Source organism: Acanthochromis polyacanthus, chromosome 11 (assembly GCF_021347895.1).
Source record: "Acanthochromis polyacanthus isolate Apoly-LR-REF ecotype Palm Island chromosome 11, KAUST_Apoly_ChrSc, whole genome shotgun sequence".
In the NCBI taxonomy this organism is placed as follows: domain Eukaryota; kingdom Metazoa; phylum Chordata; class Actinopteri; family Pomacentridae; genus Acanthochromis; species Acanthochromis polyacanthus.
The window spans coordinates 28,286,403-28,311,381 of NC_067123.1; the positions used below are offsets into that span (position 1 = coordinate 28,286,403).

Sequence of the window (24,979 nt, forward strand, 5' to 3'; positions counted from 1 at the left end):
TCAAATTAGTCTAAATCAGTCTCAAATTAGACACATCTTGGCCTTTTCCAAGAAATAAGTGTTTTGCTTCCCTCAACTTCATTGCATGAACCTACCTATACTGATTGTTGTGATATATTCATACAAACACAGGCTATGAGAAGATGTTGCTAAGCAACCTAAAAATAATCTTAAGGGGATAAAAGGGAGGGTGCGCGAAGAAAACAGCCACGCACTGCAGTACACAGAGGATGGATGGCACCATGTTTATCACCACTGAGGAAGCCAAGAATCCAGTTTGGAATCTGAATTTATCAAACACGAAGCACGCAGTGACCACTGTCAGTATGTTAGCCAGAATTACGAGGCTTTTTCTGCAAGATCAAAGTGCTCTTTTAGTGGCGGCCAACATCAAGGGAGCCTCAGGGGTGAATTAAGGGTCCCGAAGCCCTTTAGCAGAGCTGACTTGGAGCCAAGGGGCCAAAACACGGCCATCTGTCTGCTAGCACTGCCTCTGCAGGGGGTCTGCACAGATTGGAGAAGACTTTGCAAACATGCCTGTGCCCTCTTACAGCTGTGCACATGGAGGTCAAGCCCTGGTGAGGCAATGGTGCCTGTTTGAGAATAAAAATGTGTGTCTGTCTTCACAAGTCCTGATACAAATTTTAGATGCATTATCAAGGAATTTAAAAAGCCACTAATTAAGCTACTAAAACAGTACATTTTAGCAAGTATAATGACAAGATGCTCTCAGAAAATGACATAATGATAATGAAGCATCTTTCAGATCAGGTACCTGACAAACACACACACAAGCAGACAGACACACAGGCAGCTTTGTATTTGTTAAGCAGCTGGATAAAACTCAAGCCAGCATCACTAAACAACACCACACAGAAGCATTTGCCAAAGGCGTGGTGCTCCTATTCTGATTCACATCATGTTTTTGCTCCTTCTTTACGAGACAACCATGTTTTTCCATCCAGATGTTCAGCCAATGAGAAGTCGGTGCTGTTTCCAGTGAAGGAAGGAGGCGGAGGAAGGAATGCTGCAGGATGCTTATTATTATGGCTGTCAAACCCAATGTCGACTAGATAAAACAGCATTTTTCATGTAAGATTTACGGGCACGATGGGCACCATGTCGGCTACAGCTGTCGCGGTGTGGCTGGGTTCGGGTACGTATCGATTTAGCTCGGAGAATATCACGACGTTTTCACTCGTTCGCCTTTGATAAGGTACCTCTGCTAGTTAGCTAGCTAGTTAGCCTTAGCCGCTCTGCTCATTTTTTCCAGGAGGCTGAGGAGGAGACATGGAAAAATGGCTACCAAGTGACAGCTAAACCGTTATACGAAGAGAGAGTCTCAATATCACAACATAATTGGTTAAAAAAAATAGCGTTTTCAACATTACCTTATATACCAGCGGAGATGATAATATCGTTTACGTTGTCCTGCTGATTATGTTTCTTGCCGGTGTCTCCCCTGGTTAAGGCCCGTGCACATTTATGTACCAGGTGTGTTAATAATGCCTAATTACGCAGCTAACGTCAGCTTAGCAATTTCATTTGTCCTTATTTGACTGTAGGGGCATCTGCACAGTGGCAGTATGTGATTTCTTAGAGCTGTCTATCGCTGGTACGCACATTGTTTTCAGAATAATGTATACACTCAGTTGCCAATTTATTTGGTAAACATATCTAAAATGATTTCAGTCTATTACCACATAAATCCTACCTTCATGAAAGTTATAATGTTCAGTTTTTGCTCAATTATTGCTGAGTTCTTAATGTTTTAGACCATGAACCAAGCCTGAAATCTTGATTTAGCGACAAGGACTTGAAAAATAACCATTCGTTTATGCAGGGCGCAACTAACAATAGTACTTCAGTTGCTTCCCTGAGTAATTATTTGTTTGGTCCATGAAATATTAAAAGAAAAAACAGCCTGTAGTAATTCAACACAGCCTAAGGAGTGGTATTGTCAGTTCGTGAGCCAAAGATATTCAAATTATTGTGATATGTGTCCAATAAAAGAGCTCTAACCAATGGATGTTTCAATATCTAACAACTAATCAGTATGTCTAAATTCTGAATAGTTTCTGACCAATGGATTACTCCAGTAATCTACAGAGCTGTACATCTTTAAACTATTAGGCTGTACCAATTTTTGGAACTGATATGCATATTTGCAGTAAAAATGGAAATCTTTTTTGAGTCAAAATGTTGAATAACCCAAAGTCCAACACCAAACTGTGTTGGAATGTCTTAGTTTATTTATATGTTTGCTTAAAATAAAACATTCAGTAGCTTCAGTGTTGATAGGTTATCACTCGTAACGTGCAGTGGGCTGCATCAGAATGGAGCACAATTTATTTAGTTTGCTGGGAAGAATGTTAGATGTTGTATCTGATAATTTGCCATGCCCATAATAGATCAACCCCTGCTTTACAGGCTTTCATCAAACGTCAGTCGTACAGAAGGAGCTGATTCCCAGCACTGTTGCTAGAGCTGAAACTAACCCCAACAAAGTGAGACGCTTTACCCTGCGGTCAAAATAAGTTCATGATTTGTTGCTAAGATATGAACCGTGCAGATCTTTCATGCCATGCAAAACAGGTTTGTTACTGTTTCCATGGTCAGAACAAAACATACATAAAGAGCCACTGTTCAGTTTCTAACCACCAAATATCTGAAACAAACTCCCCCAGAATTGTTTTTTTTTTTAGCAAGGCTTACATGCTAAACAGTATTTATAAACTACGGGCAGTTTATTTACATCTCACTGCACTGTAATTACAGTTTTTATATTCTTGGTTTACTGAATTATTACCCTTGTTTTTTTCTTTTTAAATCATATATATATATATATATATATATATATATATAAAATTTCCCTTTTTATCTTAGTGTCTTTTAACATTACAGGTAAGCCTCTTTGAATTGCAAATAGTTGCAAAATAAACAAGCTTGCCTTGCTGTGTTGAAACAATATTTAGGTGTGCAGTAAACTTGTATCATGTATTAGTTTTACCTCATTTATAATCAATAGTAGCTCAAATATTAGAACATCTACAAGTTACAATGTGATCATAAAGTTAAATCCACACCTCTCTTCAACAATAACACAGCACTATAACCTTTGCAAAGGTAGGATTTACTGTAGGATGAACTTAATAGACTGCATTAGGTTTAGTTTTGCGTTCTTCAAAACTGGCAACTGGGTGTATTGTTGACAATGCTGTTGAAAGACACACTTGTTCCATTCATGCTTTTATTCACTGATCCAATAGTTTACCTAGTGCATGCCTATGATACGAAACACAGCGCTTTACATGAGAGAAATATTCGTATGGAGCAATCCCTGGCCTTGAAGCAGAGAACAGCCCTGTACAGAGATGGTGAGTGGGTGTGTGCAGTGGTGCACTTCATGTGTTGACCCGCTGTCCCTTCCCCCATTATAACACAGTCACACGCTCAGCTGGTTCCCCATTAATACTGGCATTATTGTTTTGAGTTGTCTGCTGTCCCTCAGACTTGGCCCACTTTCTTTTGCTGTAACAGCAATTTTAAATCCTCCCTAAACCTCCCTCTTTCTAGAAGTAGAACTTATTTTTAATCATTAACAGCTACAGAAAGTTCTATTTCTTCGTACTGGTCCGTTACTGCACTTAAAATTTTCAACAATCATTTTAGAGAAGTCAGCAATTTACTTACCTTTATGCTGAGCTAGAAGATTGAACTGGCCGTTTCGTGTCCACTCTTGTCCTTCTGCATGTTGTGACACTGACTGCTTTCACTTCCATGTCTGAGTTTAGAACAGCGGGGCTCCGACTCATCACGGGCAGAATAGCACAACAGTAGCAATCCTTGTTGTCTATCTTTCCCCGCTAAACACCAGAGAAGCACATGCGTTCCTCCTGATCCAGACTATGTACGCATATGAAGCTGATTCAACAGAGCTAAAGGACACAATTCTCTTGTCTCTGCCTCCGCTAGTTAGAGGCATCACTTAGCTGGAGCCATGAGACGAACAAGACTGGTTTATTTTTCTCCGTATTGCCAATGGCATTTTTTAACTACTCCTGACAATCCATCAGTCTACGGTCGGCCAAGAAAAGCATAAAATCTGGTTAGCCATTTCCACCGCCCCCAAGCCCTGTTAGTGATCCATTATGGGATTTATGGGCATCTGTGTCAGAAATTGTGTATGTAAGATTATGTGTAGAAAATACCTAAATGCTAATCCGTTTGTGAACCCAATTGTCAGGAAAGTGTGGCTTATTATATGTATGGTCATGCATGTGCATGTATGGTTTGTCTCTACTGAGGCCAACAGTTAGTCCACAGTGGACAGTTTGGTATTAACCTGTAATCAGTGATGTATTGTGTACAGTGGGAACGCTGCAGTTCATCATCTCGAGAAGGCCTGGCAGAAAGTCCTCGTGCCGTAAATAAGCAGATCTGAAGCTATTAGCAGATCCTCAGTGTAGCTTAGTCAGTGATCTTTACTTACACTGGCTGCTCTGTAAATGGAAGCGACTACAATCGAAAGTAACGGTGAATCCTAAAGGGGCCTGTAAGTTAGACTGGCTAACCTGAGATCAATAAGCGCATGTGTTAGGCCTACATGTTCGCTGTTGAATAAAAGATGTAATGTAGAGAATGTGAAAACCATTTCAGATCCCATAGGTGGTTTCTTAATCCTGACTCTATTACGTGGCCATCTGGACCCACTCGAACGTCCTGCCTGTTCCATCTCCTTACCTGCCACAAATGTTTACACCGCGCCCAGCTGGTCTCTGAGTAGAACAGAAAAGCCAGTATTTGACCTTGACAGCGAGCATCTGAAAGTGGTCCTTTGTGTGCCGAAGAATTGATGAGGCCCAATGGGTCAGATAATAGAATTCGAGTGTGCGCATTCAGAGCGGGATTTGCGGGTCGACTGAAGTCATCACCGAGCAACTAGTCTGCTGAAACTGAATGAGGTTTTATTTTTAGTCGCTGTATAACCCAGATCCTAATATCATGGGTGCAGTAGTTGCAGCAAGAAGAGCTATCATGTGGATTAGTCCTGCTCAGGTGGTTCCCTCATTGTGACCATGGAAAGCGATGCAGTGGATATAACCTCTAGGTTGCTCAAGTAACGCAACATTTAGTGGCTGCTAAACGCTATTGATCGTATCTCGCTGTGACTGAGCCCCTTGGGGACGTTAGACATATGGCCAGTTCAGCAGCTCCGTTACTGGTCACAGATGTAGCTCAGTTTAAGACACATAAGGGACTGTTTTATAACTTCACACTTCCAGCAGCTCATCAGTGTACTCAGATTGCGGTTCGGCAATTTGTACATGGGAAATTTCTCAATAGTCTGCGGCTTACTGTGTCACCTAATCTTTAACCCCTTTGTGCCCTCTGGTAATAGATAACAGATACATCGCCTGCTGACTTCCTTTTTCATGCACGGATTAAAATGTAAATCCTTCTCTATTACTCTCTTTGGTGGACTCTCTTTCAAAAAAAAAAGCCTCTGTTTAAGCAAAGCTTACAGTCTGGAAGTAAAAGAGCCCTTCATGTTATGTAGCTGCTGATAGCATATGATAGTTTGATGCTAAAGAGAGGATCTGAAAGGAGGGAAAAATTGGAAAAATCAGAAACATTTTGCCAGCGGGAAGGCGCATCTACACGCAGAGCTTTCCCAGACCTTTTTCCTAGCTGCTTAATGCATCTGGAGTTGTGTGTCTGCAGGCGAGAACAGCTCAGACTTGCTTTCCTCTCCCTCACTTGCACTTCATAGCGCAGATCTCCAGTACAACCCCCCCATCCCCTCATCCCCCCCCCCCTCCTCCTCCTCCTCCTCTTCTTCTTCTTCTTCCTTGTACACTCAGTCTCAATCTCCCATGGTGATTAAAAATTGAGTTCCCACCCACTGTGGGAGAGAGAGAGTGTTAGAGAAAAAGGGAAAACACAAGAATGCCGTGCAGAAGAGGTTGCTGAGAGGTTAAAAGTAGAGGAGTGAAAGAAGAAGCAGGAGAGAGGGAAGTAGTGAAAGAGAAAGACACAAAAGCAGCGAGTGAGACGGGGGCAAATCACCTCCGGCTTTACTTTGTGTAAACTTTTGTGACGGGACGGACATTTTCCTGGTGGTGCCCTTCACGAATATAGACTAAATGTTTGTGTTTGAATCAGAGTGGGGCTAAACAGAGTGCATAGAGGAAGGCACAAAAAGAGCTCAGTACAGTCTGAAAGACCCCCTCATCCCTGCTGCTCTTACTCACAGCACCCTCAGCACCTTGCCCCCGAATTTTAATGCTTTTCTGTAGCAGCTTGCTCTTCGTCTACACACAATTGTAGTCTTTCTAGCAGCTAATAATGTGAGTTTTTTTTTCCCTTCAGACTTCGCTGTTTCTGTACTGTGTGAAGCTAATACTTTAAACTTCATGGGAGTGCTGTGGAAAAATCTATCGTCGCAAACACTTCATTCAGAGTGTGAAGTAGCTTAACGCCTTCTCTTTAACACGGGTGGCAGTGATGAATCACACACAGGATAGGAAATGCTCTACTATCATGAGCTAACTTGCATGGTGTTTGAAATTTCTCTCACAGTGGTCACCATCTTGTCGAGGTCACATGCAGACCGTAACGTCTACCCATCTGCAGGAGTGCTGTTTGTCCATGTTCTGGAGAGAGAGTACTTCAAAGGAGAGTTTCCTCCTTACCCAAAATCAGGTATAACACTGTCACATTCACATTTTCTGCACTTTGATGTCAAATGACTAGTGTTGTAGATTCAAATGTCTAAATAACACTAAAACCTTTGTAGAGATACTTATTGGTCTAATTATCGTATAAATTCCACAGTGCATTGTCTACAGTATTCATTATATTTCACTAGGAGTAAGTGCACAGCTGCTATTGGCAGCACATCCTCAATTCAGCTAAAAGGTCTAAATGTACATTATCGCATTGGTGCCGACCCATAACAAATCATTGGGCCACCCCTCATTAAGCTGCTCTGTGTGCAGGCGATGCCAGCAACGACCCGATCACTTTCAACACCAACCTGATGGGCTACCCCGACAGGCCGGGCTGGCTGCGTTATATCCAGAGAACTCAACATAGCGACGGAGTGCTCTATGGTTCCCCCACTGCAGAGCATGTTGGCAAGCCCACCGTCATAGAGGTGGGTGTTTGGACCACGTTCAAAGCGAATAGACCAGAGATGAAGTCATTTGTGCCGCTGCTTATTGCCGAGTACAGAAAAGGAGATGCTGCTATTTGTGCTTGAAGTGTTGAACGGTATTAAAACATTTCGCTGAAAGAATTTGTCAAGTTTATTTATTGGAATGGGAGACATTATCATGTATTCCCATAAAGGTAATTGGGGAAAATAACACATTTGTATTGATTTTACTGAGCTCAGCTAATTTGTGAGCATTTAGTAGTAGCATAGTGCAATACTGTGCTTGGAGTCTTTAGATTTAAATCCTTTTATGTTTTTTATGCTTCCTTTGTCCCCTATAAGCTACTGTAGACATTCTTTTCCCAAAAGGCTTAACGTTTCCAGCAGGCCACATGTGCGCTCTGCGGTCCCTCGGCTGGGTACAGAACCTGCATCATGTATCTGGCTCAGTCTTGTCCATAGAGCTGCTGCCATATAAGCTGCACTGATCTGGGCTTAAACTTTCACCCCTGTGTGTTGCAGATTACTGCCTATAACAGACGCACTTTCGAGACGGCACGGCACAACTTGATCATAAACATCATGGCCACAGAGGGTAAGAGGCGCCAGTGTGGGGGCTTAGAGCAAACAGAGATCAGACTGTGCAACTTCCCTGATTAAATCCTGAGAGCAAATTCGGTACTTGGACTGTGTAATGTGCTTCCCTCAAGAAAAAATGTTGCCTTTGATTACTTTTTATCAGGCACAACTTATCAATCCATGTAGTAAGACAGACAGCATAGTTTAACATCCATCAGCAGCTGATGGAATAATTTCTCTACAGGCTCCATTTACTCGCTGCTCTGTAGCTTTCAGTCACATCACATGATCTTCGCCAGATTGCCCAGGTTTCTTTGTACCTCTTACAAGTGTTCAGAATAAAAGGGAATCTACAATGTCATGATAACTCTGCTAACTCCATCTTCTAATAAAGATTATGTGACATGATCAAAAGCTCTGGAAAAGACCTAAACTAAAGCATGTGTCTTAGCTGAGTTTCAGTGTTTCACTCATCCTTCATGCTTCCACTAAGGATGATATGCTACTTTAACGCTCTGTATTGGTACATTTGAGTTATGAGTTCTGACAGTGTTTCTGTGGAAACGACCGTTCCTTGCCATCTCGGCAGCTTTACTTCACATCTGTGCATGTATATGTTAGCTCGCCGGCTTGTTGACCAGTCACGGTGCATGTAGTACAATAGGAACTGAATTGGGGGAACGCTCAGCAGCTGTTTGCAGCGCTAATGTGACATCACTCTCCCTATGCTGTGATGTCACCTGCCATCTGGCCCCAGAAGGAAGCCAAGTCATAACAGAACAGAGCAGACACACCAGCGTCTGCCGGACAGACTGGGAAACTCAGTGTCAGCAGTAGTAAAGCAATAATGATGTCAACAGAGCACTTCTGCAGCGTTACGTGTTTCTCAGTTTTATGGATTTTAATAGGTGTCTGTTCAGTTTTGGTCCTTTCTTCTGACCCGCCACATTCCACTACGTTTCACCTTTGTCTGTCTTTTTTCTGACTGTCACCTCTGCGTTACTGTGCAGAGTTCCCCTTGCCCTACCAGGCAGAGTTTTACATCAAAAACATGAATGTGGAGGAAATGCTGGCTAGCGAGGTGCTGGGGGACTTCTTGGGAGCGGTGAAGAACGTATGGCAGCCTGAGCGGCTCAATGCTATCAACATTACCTCGGCACTGGACCGTGGTGGCCGTGTGCCGCTTCCTATCAACAACCTGAAAGAAGGGTGAGGATCTACACCAACACGACAGTGTGCTTAACAGCTGTGAATACTCCTAGTGCTTTCCATTTCAGAAGGATCCCTGCTTTGGTTAGAGCAGAATAATTTATTTTTCTCTTTACACAGATAAGATTTAACTCTACTCGATTCTTCGACTGTTTAAGCTCAATTTTGTATCTTAAAAATTTACTCAACATTGTGATTTACACAACATGCGTGAAATATGTCTTCCCATGAGCGACCCCTTCACTTCTCTAAATTAAGCAAATTGCATTTATTTTCAGTCCACTTGTACCAAGACATTATCTAATTGGGGCCTTGAGGATCCTCAGTTTGCTGTGCATTAAATGATTACACTTCTGCATTGACAGACGCTGTCAGTTTCTTCCGCTCAGAGGGGAATAGCCCACATGAAGTGCATAAGTTGTGCATCAAAGATTCATGCTGACGTTTTGGAAGATGAAAGCGTCTAAGAGAACACTCAGCGGTTGGGGAAATGCTTTGACTCTTACAGTCCTCAGCATAAACATGTAAAATAAAGCTCCATCTTCTCTTTCTCTTCTCTTCTCCCCAGTGTTTATGTGATGGTCGGTGCAGATGTTCCCTTCTCATCTTGCCTTCGGGAGGTGGAAAGCCCACACAACCAGTTACGCTGCAGTCAGGAAATGGAGCCTGCCATCAGCTGTGACAAAAAGTTCAGAGCTCAGTTTCACATTGACTGGTGTAAGATCTCTCTGGTGAGGATGCTCTTCTACAGATTCACCTCGACCAAAAGATGCAGGTTTTTAAAGCTGGGGCAGGGTGGACCTGAGTTTTCAACTATTGCCTTTAATAGAGGGTTTGAAAGGGTTGTTATCTTTTTTTAAAAAAAAACGCCAAATGACAGAATTGATCGAGAAAATAATGTGTGATGTGGACTTCCATCAAGAAAAACTTATCAAACATAAGCATCAAATTGTGATACTGCATCAGAATCACATTAGTTTGCATTTTAAACTTAACCAAACAATTTGCAGTCACAGGAATATGTAAAAAGCAAAACATTCTCCACTTCCCAGTGCAACTGAACAGCCATGCATGACTCAACTACAATCACCAATCATGCAAAGAAAGTATTAAATACATTTTTTCAGTAAACTGCAGGCTGTATTTACACAGACCAGAAAGTATACAAGTATGGAAATAAATAAAAATCTATCTGTAGCATGTGGAGACACCAGTTTTTCCAGTGTTGGTATTAACTGTGGGCACTGGCAAAAGTGTTTTAACCTCCATACTGCACAGAGGTTGTGCTGTTCTATAGATATGCATGACTTTATATTGCGGTGAAAAATGGGTCCATTGTTTGTAAAATGCGACAGGAGCAGCAGACAGATAGGTTCAGATGGTTAACAAAGGTTGTGCTTTAGTCACACTGTATCTGCTGTGTTTGCCACAAATCCTGAATTAATTCTTACTTATTTTTTAGGTTGACATCAACAAAGTAGTCCCAGTTTATATTACCCGTCCCGATCCAGGCACCGGAATCCTGCCCGAATTTGGGGAGTACAATCCCCCGTCTGAATCTCTGAAGAGCCGGAACTACTTTTCTGACTTCCTTGTCACCCTGGCCGTTCCCTCCGCTGTGGCACTAGTCCTCTTCTTCATCATCGGCTACACTATGTGCTGCAGACGGGAAGGGGTGTAAGTGTGCTTGGTCTTATATTTATATGCAAATAATGCACCAAACACCCCAATAAATACTTGAGGGAAGCAATGAAAGTTTTCCTGATGCATATAGGAGGCAGCAAAGGGCTCAGTTAGCGGCAGGATAGTCAGAAAATGAAATCTGGACTGGGACTGCAGCTTGTCATTGCCATCCAGTAGTTTGGTCCATTTATTATTACGTTCCTCATCAATAGCTGTCACGGGTTTTGGTTAATGTCTTTGTGTACATCTTGATGTTTTTGAATCACAGCCACGATCATTCATCCGCAGTACATCCTTTCATCATTTACAGGCTGGGAGAGACGTGCCCCCTCTGTTCACTCAGTGTTCCACACCATCTCCGCCTTGTCGTTATCCAACAGTCCATTCACTTGTGTGTAGATGTTGCTTTAACTATTAATATTAGTATTTAATTCATCCATTTTGTTTTGTTTCTAGGGAAAAAAGAAACATGCAAACACCAGAGTAAGTGTTTTACCTCTCCTGTGTTCTTCTTTATTTTGGGTCTGTTTCTGTCCCTCCCCTCTTTGGTTTGCAGTTTTTTTTTTGTTGTTTATGTTGTCATTTCTGGCTGTTTCATACCCATTCATATGCTCATACGTGTGTTGACATCAATTCATCCTGTGGGCTGCTGAAAATTTCAATGGCCAGCTAGCAGTAGGGAGTCGATGCTGTTCGCAGTCGTACATATTGTGTATCTCTTCCTATTTATCTACTAAATATCTACTAATTTATTTAGATTAGCAACATATTATGCACCCTAAATCAGACAGATAAAAGAAATCACAGCAGTAGGTGAGGATTGGGTGTTATATTTCTGTTGTGCATGCACAAACTGAGTGCAGATGTTGTCATAGATGCACACGATGAGTTAAGTTGACCCTCGTGTTGTCTTTGGGTCAAAAATGACCCAGCCATTATGTTTAAAGCATAGAAAAAAACCCTAAATGACCTTGTTTCAACTTGAAATTCGATGACTTTTCCATGCTATATACTGTACAATTCCATTTTACAGTCTACAGTACACTGTTGTTTTCCTTCAAAAACTATTTTTTAGCTACTTTCTGTACATTTCTGGTTCTTTCTTAGATATAGCAGTACTATCTCTTGCTAAACAAATAATGTTTACACCTATGCAGTACCTTTAGCAGCAATAATAGTGAGAATAAACCTCAACTTTAGTAAAGAAAACAGTTCTGTGTGATGCAATAAAAATGAGTGGCGTCCTTTGATTAAATAGTCTTTCTGCCTTCTGAAGAAGGAAAAACCGGACATTCACGAAGTGTGTGACGCAGGACAGGTTGTTTCTTCATGTAAAATTCGATCATTTTTGACCCTGAGGACAACATGAGGGTTAAGCTTTGGTGAGAGAATGCCTGCCGTAACACCAAAACATGCCACAATACAAATCCACTGCTTCTCCCCTTCTGCAGCATCCAGCTTGTTCACCACAGCTCCATCCAGAAGTCCACCAAGGAGCTGCGGAGCATGTCTAAGAACCGGGAGATCTCCTGGCCCCTCTCCACCCTGCCCGTCTTCAACCCAGTCAGCGGCGAGGTGGTGCCGCCCATCCACCCGGACAACTACGAGACCACCAGCATGCCCCTAATGCAGACACAGGCGTGAGTTGAGGGAGCTGGTGGAAGTGCACATGGATAAGACACTCACATGCTCACGGCCGCACATGAAACTGCACACGCTCATTAGCAGCTCGTAGGTGTCATCATGGAGAAAAATATAAGTTGCAACAATCCCGTTATCGTTTAATCTCCAGCCTCCAGCGCTTTCTAACCATGTTTATAGCTAAAGCTGCAGAAAGCGAGTTAGGCCTTAAAATACGACTGCAGCTTACGGGATTCAAGCCGTCCCATGATTTGTCCTCATGGGCTTGGAGCGGAAAAATGCAATAATATAAGTACAGCAAGCTTTCACATGATAGCTTTTGTTTGTGTATGAATGTCTGTCTGTCTGTCTGTGATTTCAGGAATCTGCAAAACCAGATTACGATACCACAGCAACGGCCATCGGGTTAGTATTTCCTCCTAGTCTTTGCTCGTAGTCCAGCAATCTGTCGTACTTCGTCTGCATGTGTATGCTGCCACATGCTTGAATTAAATATGAAAGTAGATGTCAGAACAAGATTTAAATAATATAGAAACAGTTTAAAGTGACAAATGGTTATGAAAAAGACATCAGCTAAGGCTATATGCATAAAGCTGCCTATATGTCATTTTACAGTGCTTCTGCTTTACATTATCATAAAACAGCTGTCCTTGTCTAATATTAATTAGGATGTCTAGTGCAGTAAATCCTGTCTCCCAGCAGGTTTAAGTCTATTAATATCACTGTAAAATTACTTATTCACTTATTATACCGAACTGCTTTAAACACATTGACTAGCATTACTAATATGAAGAAATATTAAAAACTGGCTTTGTAGTTACTTCTCTGTGTTGCTTACAACCTCAGTCTGTTCCTTTTGCTTGTAAATGATCCAAGCGTCCGGACTCGACTGGTCAACTCCTGCATGACAACTAATTGTGATGCTGGCATGTGAGCACCCTCTTGTGAGCATGGTGATCAGCTGCATGAAGCGCTAACCTGCTGCTCTCTGTGTTCACTGCTAACAAAGGAGACAATTATGTCATGTCAACATTTCGAAGGCTGGAGGTAGGTGCTGCCGTCTATAAGTCACTGTGGAGATAATGTTGGATTTGTTAATTGTTTTTTTTTTTTTATGAGGTCATTTCAGCTCTTCTAGAGAACTAACAGCCTATCAGAACATAAACGTGAGTTGTTGACTATTTGGTTTTATATACTTCTTTTTCGTATTTCTTCTAGGTAAATGGTATTCCTGAGGAGAGGAAAGTGGCTGAAGCACTGAATTTATGACCAGAAGCACCAGTGTCACAGCTGACTTTGTTCCAACTTCTCTTATCTTTTTTTTTTCTAACATTCGTGCCAATCTGCATGTCTCAGAAGTAAAGTTTTATCATCCACATGCACTCACACTTTGAAGAGTGAGCGTGAAAGAGAACAGCTAAGCTGATTATAAAGATATCTTAGAATATTTTTAAATATTTGTGTAAATGTTACAATTATGATCAGTATGTTTGTATCTCGACTTGCTTTGCACAAAGGACCCCTTAGAGGGAAAGGGAGTTTTACATTGAAATGCTTTAGTTGTCATCTGTTATTAATTTTATGTGATGTGTCACATGATGGCAATAAATTCTTTCAAAATAATCTGAAGTACCTTTATCTCAATAACACACACACTAATAATGTCTGAATGACATGAAAAGTAGGTTAGTTTGCTCTCCTCTCCCAAAAAAGAAAAGCCCAAACAGCACATTTTATGAAGGTATTATTAACAATGTACAACAGAATAAAGGCATTTATAAATAATATGGATACATTTCACATTTTTTTAAGACATCACAAAAAAATACATGGAACATATTTCCAAGAGGCCCTGAACACAGGTATAAATAGTTGTTGCTCTTCCACGACCAAAGAGATCAATTAAGGCCAGAAACAATTACCAAATGTACTGTATCGCTGTTGATCGGTAATAGATGAGAGAACAGATAGTAAACTTTACACATCGAAGGAAACTGCCATCTGTACAATGAGGTGCTGTCTGTTAGTAGAAATTGCAAATCTGCTTGGCTCTCTGACAGTTGGAGAACAAAATCCAAACTATATCATCACATAAATGACATGAGAAGCGTCCAAAGCTGTAGACAAACTTTTCGACTGTAAATGTCGACCCACGTCTCCTTTTAAAGAGAAGCTACATAAATGAATGGAGTGGATGATTGACCCTGCAATCATTTACTATCCAGCTGGCAGATGTCGTACACAACTCAACATTACTTTGCAATACAGCTTAAATCTTTGCCAGATGATCTTGACAAAACTTTTAATTTCACCCAATAAAAATGTGTCAAAGTGCATAAGGTATCTGCACTGGTGCCGTGTTAAGCTCATATTAAACACTATTACGCAACAAAAACGGACAAAAATTCTAGGTCTCAAAAGAAAAGTGCTCTCTGTCAAAATGTCTATGAAGATAAATAGGCAAACAGATGATGCCTATTTATCAACAGACAAAATCTACAACATTTTCCATTTAAGCAACAGTAACGTGTCTTTTCAGCTCAGTCAGTGCATTACCAAGTAGTTTGAATGTTGATGTGGCCCTGATGCAAAGTGCCGAAAGATGGAAGCTTGTGATCCCAGCTACATCACAGATGTGACTCAGATGTATTGTACGTATAAGCCACTGGAGAAAAAAAAAAAAGAGCTGCATATTCAAAAGGCATTCACTCTTCACTCGTTCACTGACAGAAGTTCACTGGCTGTGACAGCAATGGATGATGTACATGTAGCTGTTAGTCCTGTTGTACTTCACTGTTTGCAACTTGGTGCGTTTCCCACCAGAGCTATGAGGCATGTTCTAACGGCAACGAAAGGATAAAGGATTAAACTCGCTGTATAAAATAAATCTCTCACTCTATCATACAAATGTACACAGACTAGGAATTGAGCTGCTCCTGTAAAAGACTCAACCTCATCAACAGGTTATCATCTACGAGATTCTGCGATGGGTACAAAATTATCTATGAAATACTTCCTTCACCAACAGCAGTCATGGGCACGAACGTACAAAATAAAGCCAAAAAAAGGTATAAAATATAAGCTTAATTTAAATCATTAAATACTGTACATATCACATAGAATTTCAGAGCTACAGCAGGTGACCACAGAGCCTTTCTGCAAGTCAAACATTTCTAAAATTGCTCACAAAAACATCTGCAAAAATATGTCAAAGGATATTCCAACATTTTAACAATTGCACTCTAAATTTTACTTTAGCCTCGACAGTTTCCAATCACCCAGGCCCATTTGCTGGTCCATATTTTGCATATTTAGATATCTAACACGAGAGAAATACTGAACAATGTAATGTAATGCAGCACAAGTTAACATATTTGTCATTAAAGAGTAGATATCTGAATATGTAGGTTATGGATCCACCTGAGTGAAATCACCTTCAACTGCTACTGTCATGTGGACGGAGTGTTCGCCTCGTGATCCCTCTCAGAGTGACGTCAAGACAGAAAGTACTGTATGTGACAAAGTAAACTTCTTATTGGTGTGTTTGGCTAAATAGAAGCGACGCTGTCAAAAATTTCACGCGGCTGCAAATCCAGAAAACCACATAATGTAAACGTTTCAGTATGTTTTCTTTTTTCTTTGCTTGTTTTTTTTTTCTTCTGCAGTTTGCACTTTGCCCTTTGAAAGGAGCAATTCCCTCCTTTTATGGGTGCTGTTCTTCAGTGTGCGACTTTTACAGCAGTCATAAAGTACAGGATCTGCTCAAATGTGGCCAGAAGTCGGACACTGTTCTCCACAGGTTCCTACTGGCGTTGTGGCCACCAGTAGATAAAAAAAGGGCTGCTCCCAGCTTCCTCTGTACCTCATTTCAATGTCAGCAGGAGCTTGGGGAGTCTCTTCTGTCCTCTCCCCTGCCATCATGAGGTGTCCATCAGGCACCTGGTGTGGGCTGCTTTCCCCTGGTCAGCAGCAAAAAAACCAGACTGAAGACTCCCATGGCGCCCAGTCTCTTCAGCAGGGCCATGTTGTCTTTGGGGATGAACACTTGGGCCAGGTAATTTGTGATGAGGGAAACCTCATGAGCCACACAGACAAAGATGAAGGTGCTGACCATGATGTTGAGGGAAGGGTTGCCTGGGACGAGGACCAAAATTCCCTTAGTGTCTGCCGCAAGCCAGATGTGGTACTGGCATATGAACAGCTGGGGGAGACAAACACAGAATGTCCAGTAGTGTAATGAAGCGTCTTGATTCCCTGTTCCCTCGAGGGAGCTACTGAATAGCACATACAAAGCCACTACACACCATCAAGCAGTGTTTGTAATCAGATATTTATTCCTGGACTTTAATCAGTTCTGCCTCCTTCCTCATTTTTTTTTTCTCGTCTTAGGTCTCACTTAACTGCTCACTTATCGTATTCTGTTATCTTTGCAACACCCTTTGTAGTCACACATTTATAGATTAACCTTTTATTACATATTTATGGCTACTCCACAGCCAGGAGCACCTTACCTCCAAGGAGATCTTTCCAAACCACGCAAAGAATGAGCTATAAACAGAACGGGCGTAGCCAGGAATGTTCCTGATCAGTATGAAGGCCAAAATCTGGGGACAACAGAGAGCAAAGACATATCTCAGAGGCAAAGCATGAAGCCACAACAGGCCTATCATGAAATTATTGTTGTGCGAGTTTGTAGTATGCAAGTCAAGGAGCTTTAAACACGCAAGTTAGCGTGACATGAAAGGGAGGAATAAAAGATTCTGCAGGGTGGAATAATTGTAGATAGTATTTTTAGACATGAAAAGAGGCAACTCCCTATCAGCCTGTCACGTAAACAGGATAATGACATCTTGCGGCAAACGCAAAGGAATTCTAATCAGGCAGGTAATTATAAAACAATGTTCTTAGACAGGGTGTGCTTGCTGTGAAACTATGTAAGAATAATAGAGAAGGCAAAGACAGAAAAAAGAGACAAACACAGAGAGATAAAATGTGTACCTGGACCACAGAAATGTAAGGATGCATCTCGTTGCACTCTGTTTTGGTTTTGCAGCTGCTTGCCCATATCGAGTAAGTCTAGAATGATGTAGACAAGGAGAAGTTAGATGAAATGCTTTATTAAACAGGAGGTGACTGACTTAAGCTTAACGAACTAAGTCAGAACAAACAGTAACTGGAATTGCCGGTAAATGACAGCATGAACTTCTGAACGACCTTCAAAAGCATAAAGAACAAACAACTGTAGCTGCCAAGGCTACCAGGAAGTGGCATGTGCATTAAGTATACACCCCTCCTGTTTAGCCCTTCTCTCCGAAGCTACTGTTTCTAGGGCCCCTTTTGTTACTCAGACTTGGAAAGAGAAGTATTCATATTAACCTGCAGCAATGACTTTCAAATTTGAAAGAAAAATAAGAGGGTATATGTACAGAATGATGGCAGCAACCTAATATTAACAGTGAAGTCACTACTGGCGTGTGCAAACACTGAGAAACCCAAGGTTAAAGAGGCTTACTATGAAGCAGACAACAGAGAGGAAGAGGAGCACACTGGAGATCTTGGCAGAGAAGAGAGCTTCTCCTTTGCCCTCCGACAGCACCTGACGCTTCTGCAGCACCAGATAGATGAAGGCAAATAACATACCGTGTATCACCGCCTGCAAAACAACATTACCACAGTCAGAAGGATTTGTTAATTCAAAGACAGAGTACTAAACTTGGGTGCACCTGGAGCGGAACACATTTGACTTACAAATCTGTCCAGCTTCCATCTGAACCACCACTCGTGGATGTTTCCGTTGAGCTCAAAGAGCTTGGAGATGGGCCACACAGAGAAGATGCTCTCAAAAAAACCCTGGAGTCACAGCACCACAAACATGAACGTTTTAAAAAAGTTGGCAGTTTTCAACAAGGACCAAAAAAATACCAAAGATAATGTAGTTCAATGTTCAATATTGCTCAGCTTTAGGAACTATGGATATGTGCCTATTCTCTTTTAAAATAAAGAAAATTTGCCATTGCATTCATGTGAGGTTATAACAGAGGTGATATTAAATCAATTACATTCACACACCTGTGAAAAGGCAAAGACGCAGATAAACAACAGGAGGCCAAGCAACTTTGCCAAGACTCCAAGATGCCACATGCCACTATCTGTTCAGAAAACAAGCCACACATTTAATATTAACACCGTTACTTAATGTGGCACATTTCAAAATAAAGTTGAAAAAGTGTGTGCTCATAATTACTTAAGTATACAATAACCAGTTATTTGACACCTACTGTTGGCCTTCTTCTGCAGGATTTGAGGCCACATGGCCAGCGTGGCGTAAATAATGACAAACCAGAAGGTGACTAAGGGGACAAAGTAATAGAACTGGTATGGTCTGTCCATGACCACACACAGCACCAACACCAGGAAGTTCAGACGGAAAAGCACCTGTGAATATGAAACCATAGAAACGCACACGGGTTACCTAATGATGACCATTCCACTCATAATAACACAGAAGTACAAGAAATACCTGTATTTACCACTATAACAGCTTCATTCAACGATAATAATTACAGCTCAGTCTACCTCAAGTCTGTGTGTATTATATACGGTTTATCTATCAACTGAGAGTCATAAGAAGTTTGTTTGCTCACCTGACACACTCTGTAAAGTCCAAAGTCTCCTTTTAGCCAGAAAAAGGAAAAGTGACCATAACCGGTTTGAAATAAGTACGCTGCCACCAGCACACGCACGTGCATGTACACTGGAATGAACTGAAAGACAGAAACAAGAACTCATCATGCTGTTAAAATATCAGTGTAAGCAATTTCAAAGCAGGATACTCCCAGACGGACGTGTAAAAGGAATATTTAGGACTCACAGCACTGGCTCCAGATATGTGGTAGATGAGGATGACAAGCTGCATCCAGCCTTTCCACTCATCTGTTTGTTCTCGGTTCAGTAATTTGGTCTGTGTGAGTGACAAATATATATGTAAAAAAGAAAACATGACAATAAAGAAGGCATTGTGAAAGAGAGATCAATATTTACAAAGTTTTTCAAGACACAAGCAGCACCATCTCACCTCCTTGCAGTTGTCGTTGTAAAACATCCCCAGCACAAATATATAGATGAGAGGGATGAAGAACGTGGAGTGTGTGTAGAACTTCTGCTCTTTCATGAACACATCTGCTCTGTCACAAAGGTAGAAATAGCCCATTATGATGCCCATTTTGCACAGGGCCTGGAAAGGCGCCTTTGGACCGAGAGGAACGGCTGCAGTCGCTGGCTTCTTCTCCTCCAGGCTCTCCACATCGGGGGGCACGGGCCGGCGGTGGCGGTTGTTGCCGAGGATGTGGAGGACCAGGAAGGCCACGGCACAGCCCAGGAAGAAGCAGGCTGACAGCTTCTGGAAGATGTTTGGAGGCGGTAATGTCTGGCAGCAGGAACCGTCAATGGGCCTCAGCAGCTTGTTGCACACCGAGTTCATGAGGACCATGGCTCCCTGACAGGAGAGAGGCAAAGATGATGTGAGTAGAATCCAAAGACACAAAGAAAAGAACTGTGCTGTTAGTCTAATTTCCAACATCACACTCTCAAATGAACAAATCTCCTGCCTACCACATTCCTGGTGCTCTCAGGCAGGTGCAAGCCGTCGTCTGACATGGTGATAGTTTCCAGTGCAGCCTGGCGAGACGCAGCCAACAGCTTGACCCTGGATTTGCCATTACGCTTGCTGCTGTTGAGCACATCCACTGCTGCGTCATTATACAGCTCCAGCTGTTGGTTGGTGATCATCTTCCTGCTCTCACTTAATACCTCCTCATTTACTGGGTCTGCAGTGCGGCGGTGCGATGGTGTCGTGTAAAATGTGAAGAGAGGAAGAGGGGCTTAATTAAGAGAGTGCATGTATGGAAAGTTGATGTAGTGCAATGTATGAAATTACCAATCAGTTCAACTTTCAGGGTAAAATACTGCTTGGGAATTTGGGATGCAATTGGAGATATTTTAGTTTTTATGTGTCTGTTTTGTTTGCTTTAATTTTAGCACTCATTAAAGTTTAAATATGAAAAATGGAACATACTTGTAGATAATCCAGAGCAACCAGACTAAAGTGCTTATGTTCAATGAATTAATTAAAGATCAAGTCTTCCTTATGGCAATCTCATTTGCCTTGACTGCAATCATCACATGGGAGATTAATTACAGCAGTGAATGTAGTCAATAGCAACACTTTACCAGCAAGACTGAGGTGAAACATGAAAAGTTTCGATATTCTATGTTCTACTGGAAGGTTATCTCACCTTGCAGGACCCAGTAGACCTCTCCATGGTCAGTCAGCCTCTCCAGATACGTAGTGATGGCTGTCAGATTGACTTTGTACTGCTGCAGGGCCTCGCTGCTGCCACTGTGCAACTTGATGGACCACTGTGGTAAGCAGATAAATCGATAACATTTAGGCCAACAAAACTCACCCACTCGCCTGGTTTGTCTTGCAAAAGACGTGTAAACATTGCTAATCACTTATTTTGTACAGCCTACCGTGGCAGCTCCAAGGATGACAACATCTGGTTTTGCTGAAGTTTCCTGTAACACATGAGCCATTGTAAATATTGAAGTCCAAATCATGTGACAATTTCAAGCTTATGAATCCTCCTCGACGAACAGTGTCCTCCGTTTGTTGATACGAGAGCGTAACATCTCCACTCACATGTGTCCATGACATCAAGCGCTCCTTCATTGAATTATTCGCCTCCGGGTGCCACATAAAGTCCTACAAAAAAAGAAGCGTTACATATTTTTTAATTTTTATCAGAATGTTTTATTGAGTGAAGAGACGAGATACAAACAAATCCAGAAATAGCTCACCACATTAACAGAGGAACTCTTTTCTTCAAAGGAAATGTCCTCATGCTTCAGATGTTACATGAAGGCAGACAGAGAGAAAAGTCTGTTAAGATGACAGTATTCCTCTTTTTCTCTTGCCAGACCAAAACAGCTGCTGTAGAGTCATAATACATCCCACTCTTGCATTTATCTGAGTGAGTTTTTCAACAAACCCGTCTATATTAACTTTTTTTGATGCAATGCATACTCTACATTTCAGGCCTCACTGTTTTTGCACACTTCAATAAAATTTAGTCTGTTCAGTTTGAAAAACATCAGAGGTGTTATTTTCAACATTAAAGTCACGAGTTGTTCAGAGCAGAAAGTAACAGCAAATTGATGCTTAATGGTGGAATACTTTCAAACACAGCTATGAACTAAGTGATTTCTCACACCAACATGCTGTAGTTGGTCATACTGCTTCATAACCAATTGGAAGTGTTGACTTAGTCATGGATTTTTTCATTCATGGATTCATATTAAAACAGAAAACCGTTTCTTACAGGAAGACACACAGCCCTGCAGCCTAAACCGTACATCTCTGCATCTGTTCTTCCAAATATGTTTTCATTGCTGATGTGATCAGTCTGAATATCGTAGCAAACTATGTATGGCACGAAAGAGATTTCTATTTTTAGGCTGAATTATTTTGACTCAGTTTATAAACATATCTAGACACGTAAGCTGAGTGAAAGAAGTTTTTTGTTACAGTTATGCTTCCTATCTGCAAATCTGTATGCTGTGCACCATAACCACTCTGTTGAACAGTTTCCTAAGAAAAATCCTGGGCTTGAATGGTGCGGTTTCTCATAATCAGGGTATTTCCTGCATTTGTTGTCCCCTCAAAGTTGTTTTCGCCAGCAAAGAAAACTTACCAGTGCCAAAACTGAGAGTAACTCATTCCTTTAAACTAGTTTTATTAATGGAGGTCTAATTTACGTAAGCATAGCATACATGTTGTTTATCAAATAGTCACAAACAACAGGAAAATTCATACATTTCTGTCAAATAAGGCAAGGCCTCATTGCCTTTAATAGTTCCACACAAATCAGGTCCACTGTTATGCATAGCCACCCCATAAAGACCCATTCTGAACCAAGAAAAACCTCATAGTTACCTTGTTTCCATCTTCTCTTCGCTCAGGTTCAATAATTTTGACAAAGGAATAAAATAGCTGCCTGATTCGTGAGTCACCCACAAAGGCCACCCGCTTTTCAGCAAGACAGGTTTTGGCTTCACTGTAAGACAAAGGTGATAGTGAGGAATATGAATCAACTGCAATTGTAAATCTTTCCTGTGCTGTGGTAAATCATTGTCTTTTTCAAATTAACCTTGTCAATCTTGAACCTTCTTACTACACAGAATTTGTGCAGAAGTGATCTTATGCCCTCAATTTGTTATTTGTCTCATGAATAACCCATTCAAAAAGACAAACACATAACAACATTTATCACCGCTCCACACATATATCTTTGTCCAAAGAATACTGTAAATGTAGTAACTTTGCAGTTTGCGTGACTCACATGCTTTTGTATTTGTGCATCATGCAGCCATATGGCTGCCATACGTTCTCCCCCAAGTAACGTCCTCTGGACAGCAGCCAATCACATGAGTCCCCGCCTGGAGGCAAGACACAGAGAAGCCACCAGTAATGCCAAACAAACAAAAAAAAACTCAACTTGCTTTCACTCATAGCCTCTCTTTGATTATGACAGAAACCTGCTGTCTCAATAGTAGCGTGGCTTTTCATTCAGTGCTGTCAAAGGACTATACAATGCACGGCTCTGCCAGGGGCCACAGCACAAAATAAAGCCATCAGCAATTTAGCTTAAGCATAAATCTCTCCAGCTATTCATTTGTGTGCAAAATGAAAGGAGCCATCTGCAACTGAGTCAAACCATAGAAACAGGGGTGCATGAAGGCTGTGCAGGCTGGCTAGAGAGGAGGGCATATTGATGCCCTCCCCGTCCACAGCAGCTGCTCAGTGTGTACACAGAGGACTCAGGCTCCTTCCTTTTCATGGTCGAACTCCACTGTAAGCAGCCAGCTGGGCTACATGTTTATCACGCCTCGATAACATTCATTATAGTGCAACTCATGGCTTTGTGCGACGTGTCATTGTTTGTTTAGAAATGAAGGACAATGGAAATACGGGTCAAATCTTCACACCTGAGAAAGAGTATCCAGTCCTTTATGTGACTGTGCGCAGCTAATTCTTTGCCCAACAAGGTAATAATGCAAATTAAAGCCCTGAGACAGAGAGCAGGCTGCTACGATACTGTTACAAACCACTAAAGATGGAATTTGTCGATATTAAAGGCAAGCTTTATTAACAGTATGTTTACATTGGAAGTTAACTTAATAGTAAGTACTGTCTATTTACATGACATCGACCTCTCGGTGCCACAAATCTCGTGTTAGCTTCCGCAGCCTACCCACGGCTTTACCAGCAACAATAAAGCGTGTTCTGACAGGAGCATGTAAACACAGCTAAATGCAGTGTTAGCTTTAGCCACTCGGACAAAGACGACAACATATGTTCGTGCTGCTGCCGTTTGCGATTTTAGTCCGAGGAGCTGTCAACCCAAACAGCTCCATGTAAGGTCTACAGAATGGACACTTCATCTCTTTGAAGGTGTACCGAGCAGCAAAGACCAGAGACACCAGCAGCAGCTAGCTAAGCTACCATTAGCCCGTGTCAAGTGTTGCAGTGGCAGCATCAGCGCTAAGTTTAAACAGCACAAGAGCACTTACCTCCATGGTACCGCGACGCCGTGTGAAACACCAGCAGCACAATAACAACCAGTAGCGATATCAGTTTGGCGTTTTTTACGGTGAAATACTGGTTTATTTCGCGTTTGCCCGGGCTATAGGCCAGGACCGCCATCTTTGCTCCTCCATGACAACAAGCAGCTGTGCAGTGTGGCGGCTGCGCTCCTCCTGGTGCACCATCTGCCTGCTCTGCTCCCTGCGACACCACCTCCTCCGCCTCCATCACCGCCGCTAAAAGCAGGTGCGGATCTAAATGAGCTTCAGGAGGTCATGGATCTAAATTCGTCCACTAAATTATTTAAACAGTCCGCAGTTTTTCTAGGATTACAGAAAAGTTCTATGGCTTCAAAGTCTCATTTGATAACTGCAAAGAATGGAAAACTATCGGAACAACGATAAGTACACCCTCTCAGTTCAGTTCCCGGTCTAGGGCAATATCCTGTTTGATTTAACAGACAGTGATCCAGGATCTGCAATATAATGAAATTACTCTTCTTTCCTATGCTCCACCTCTCCATCAGGTTTCCGCATGATTGGCATAGTTTCTGTTTAAACACGCTGACAAACCCGAAACCAGAAGTTACATAGTGGAAACCGAGGAGGAGGTAAAATTAATTAGGGTGATATCAGGTAAAATGGGCCATTTAAGCTTTGGATGTCATAGCCCCTCTGATTTTTAGAGCCAATGACAGCAAATGGTCTCAAATGTTTGCCACAACTGTACTTAACATGAAACAACAGATTTTATTGGTCTGTGGTTGTTTTTGTGGGCGGAGATAAGATTCAAATCCACACTGCACCGGAAAACTGCGTGGTGAGTGGACTGGCATAAGAATTTCTGATAAAAATTATAAGGATGATAAGTCAATTAAAGAAACGTGTATATATAAAATTGTTGATGTATAATATCTGTCTTGATGACACCTATCAGAAATAATGCTTAAAGTTTGGTATTTGGACATTATTTTTCAAAGATTGACGTTTTTGTTAGTGGCCCAATTTAGCTGAACCTATTCAGGTAAGTTGGGCCCCCTGGTTTCAGCTAAAATGGGCCACCCT

At 41.7% G+C, this 24,979-nt stretch overlaps 3 protein-coding genes across 8 annotated transcripts in view; 1 reads left to right on the forward strand and 2 right to left on the reverse strand.

The window, feature by feature from the left end:
- The window catches only part of ppp1r9a (protein phosphatase 1, regulatory subunit 9A), a 64,160-nt gene extending 60,242 nt beyond the window's left edge, over positions 1 to 3,918 (reverse strand). The window contains exon 1 of one of the 2 annotated variants that reach the window (XM_051955024.1): positions 3,694 to 3,918. The gene's annotated coding sequence lies outside the window, so the exon portion shown is untranslated. Of the gene's footprint in view, positions 1 to 1,391; positions 1,529 to 3,693 lie in introns of those variants that run through there. The other variant, XM_051955023.1, reaches the window with a different exon arrangement.
- On the forward strand, positions 866 to 13,894 carry sgce (sarcoglycan, epsilon). 5 transcript variants are annotated; one of them, XM_022213618.2, is made up of 13 exons: positions 871 to 1,156; positions 3,270 to 3,377; positions 6,583 to 6,705; positions 7,002 to 7,159; positions 7,682 to 7,754; positions 8,749 to 8,947; positions 9,516 to 9,678; positions 10,410 to 10,624; positions 11,087 to 11,113; positions 12,082 to 12,270; positions 12,633 to 12,676; positions 13,281 to 13,318; positions 13,490 to 13,894. In XM_022213618.2, the coding sequence occupies exons 1-13, from the start codon at positions 1,111 to 1,113 to the stop codon at positions 13,538 to 13,540; spliced, it is 1,434 nt and encodes a 477-aa protein (XP_022069310.1). In that variant the 5' UTR covers positions 871 to 1,110; the 3' UTR covers positions 13,541 to 13,894. The 5 variants fall into 5 exon arrangements, with proteins under 5 accessions (XP_051810987.1, XP_022069312.1, XP_022069310.1 ...); XM_051955027.1 differs by lacking the exons at positions 13,281 to 13,318; positions 13,490 to 13,894 and adding an exon at positions 13,148 to 13,263 and having other exon boundaries at positions 866 to 1,156; XM_022213620.2 differs by lacking the exon at positions 13,281 to 13,318 and having other exon boundaries at positions 868 to 1,156.
- Positions 13,895 to 13,998: 104 nt separating this feature from the next.
- Positions 13,999 to 24,389, reverse strand: casd1 (CAS1 domain containing 1). Its single transcript, XM_022213617.2, has 18 exons — positions 23,903 to 24,389; positions 22,672 to 22,768; positions 22,266 to 22,386; positions 21,131 to 21,175; positions 20,973 to 21,035; positions 20,804 to 20,848; positions 20,566 to 20,689; positions 19,883 to 20,097; positions 19,347 to 19,766; positions 19,143 to 19,232; positions 18,916 to 19,035; positions 18,550 to 18,706; positions 18,341 to 18,420; positions 18,020 to 18,121; positions 17,784 to 17,924; positions 17,270 to 17,347; positions 16,783 to 16,875; positions 13,999 to 16,472 (listed from the first exon to the last, which is right to left on the reverse strand). Exons 1-18 carry the CDS (start codon positions 24,141 to 24,143, stop codon positions 16,203 to 16,205), a joined length of 2,502 nt encoding a protein of 833 aa, XP_022069309.1. The 5' UTR covers positions 24,144 to 24,389; the 3' UTR covers positions 13,999 to 16,202.
- Between the last annotated feature and the right edge of the window lie 590 nt (positions 24,390 to 24,979).

Coding starts and splice junctions, on each gene's coding strand:
- casd1 (XM_022213617.2), bottom strand. CDS start 24,143: ATGGAGGCGGAGGAGGTGGTGTCGCAGGGAGCAGAGCAGGCAGATGGT. Junction 19,036..19,142: donor ACATATCTGGAGCCAGTGCT/GTGAGTCCTAAA, acceptor TCTGTCTTTCAG/TTCATTCCAGTGTACATGCA. Junction 16,876..17,269: donor CTTACATTTCTGTGGTCCAG/GTACACATTTTA, acceptor TGTTGTCCCCAG/ATTTTGGCCTTCATACTGAT.
- sgce (XM_022213618.2), top strand. CDS start 1,111: ATGGGCACCATGTCGGCTACAGCTGTCGCGGTGTGGCTGGGTTCGG. Junction 8,948..9,515: donor ATCAACAACCTGAAAGAAGG/GTGAGGATCTAC, acceptor TCTTCTCCCCAG/TGTTTATGTGATGGTCGGTG. Junction 12,271..12,632: donor CCCCTAATGCAGACACAGGC/GTGAGTTGAGGG, acceptor CTGTGATTTCAG/GAATCTGCAAAACCAGATTA.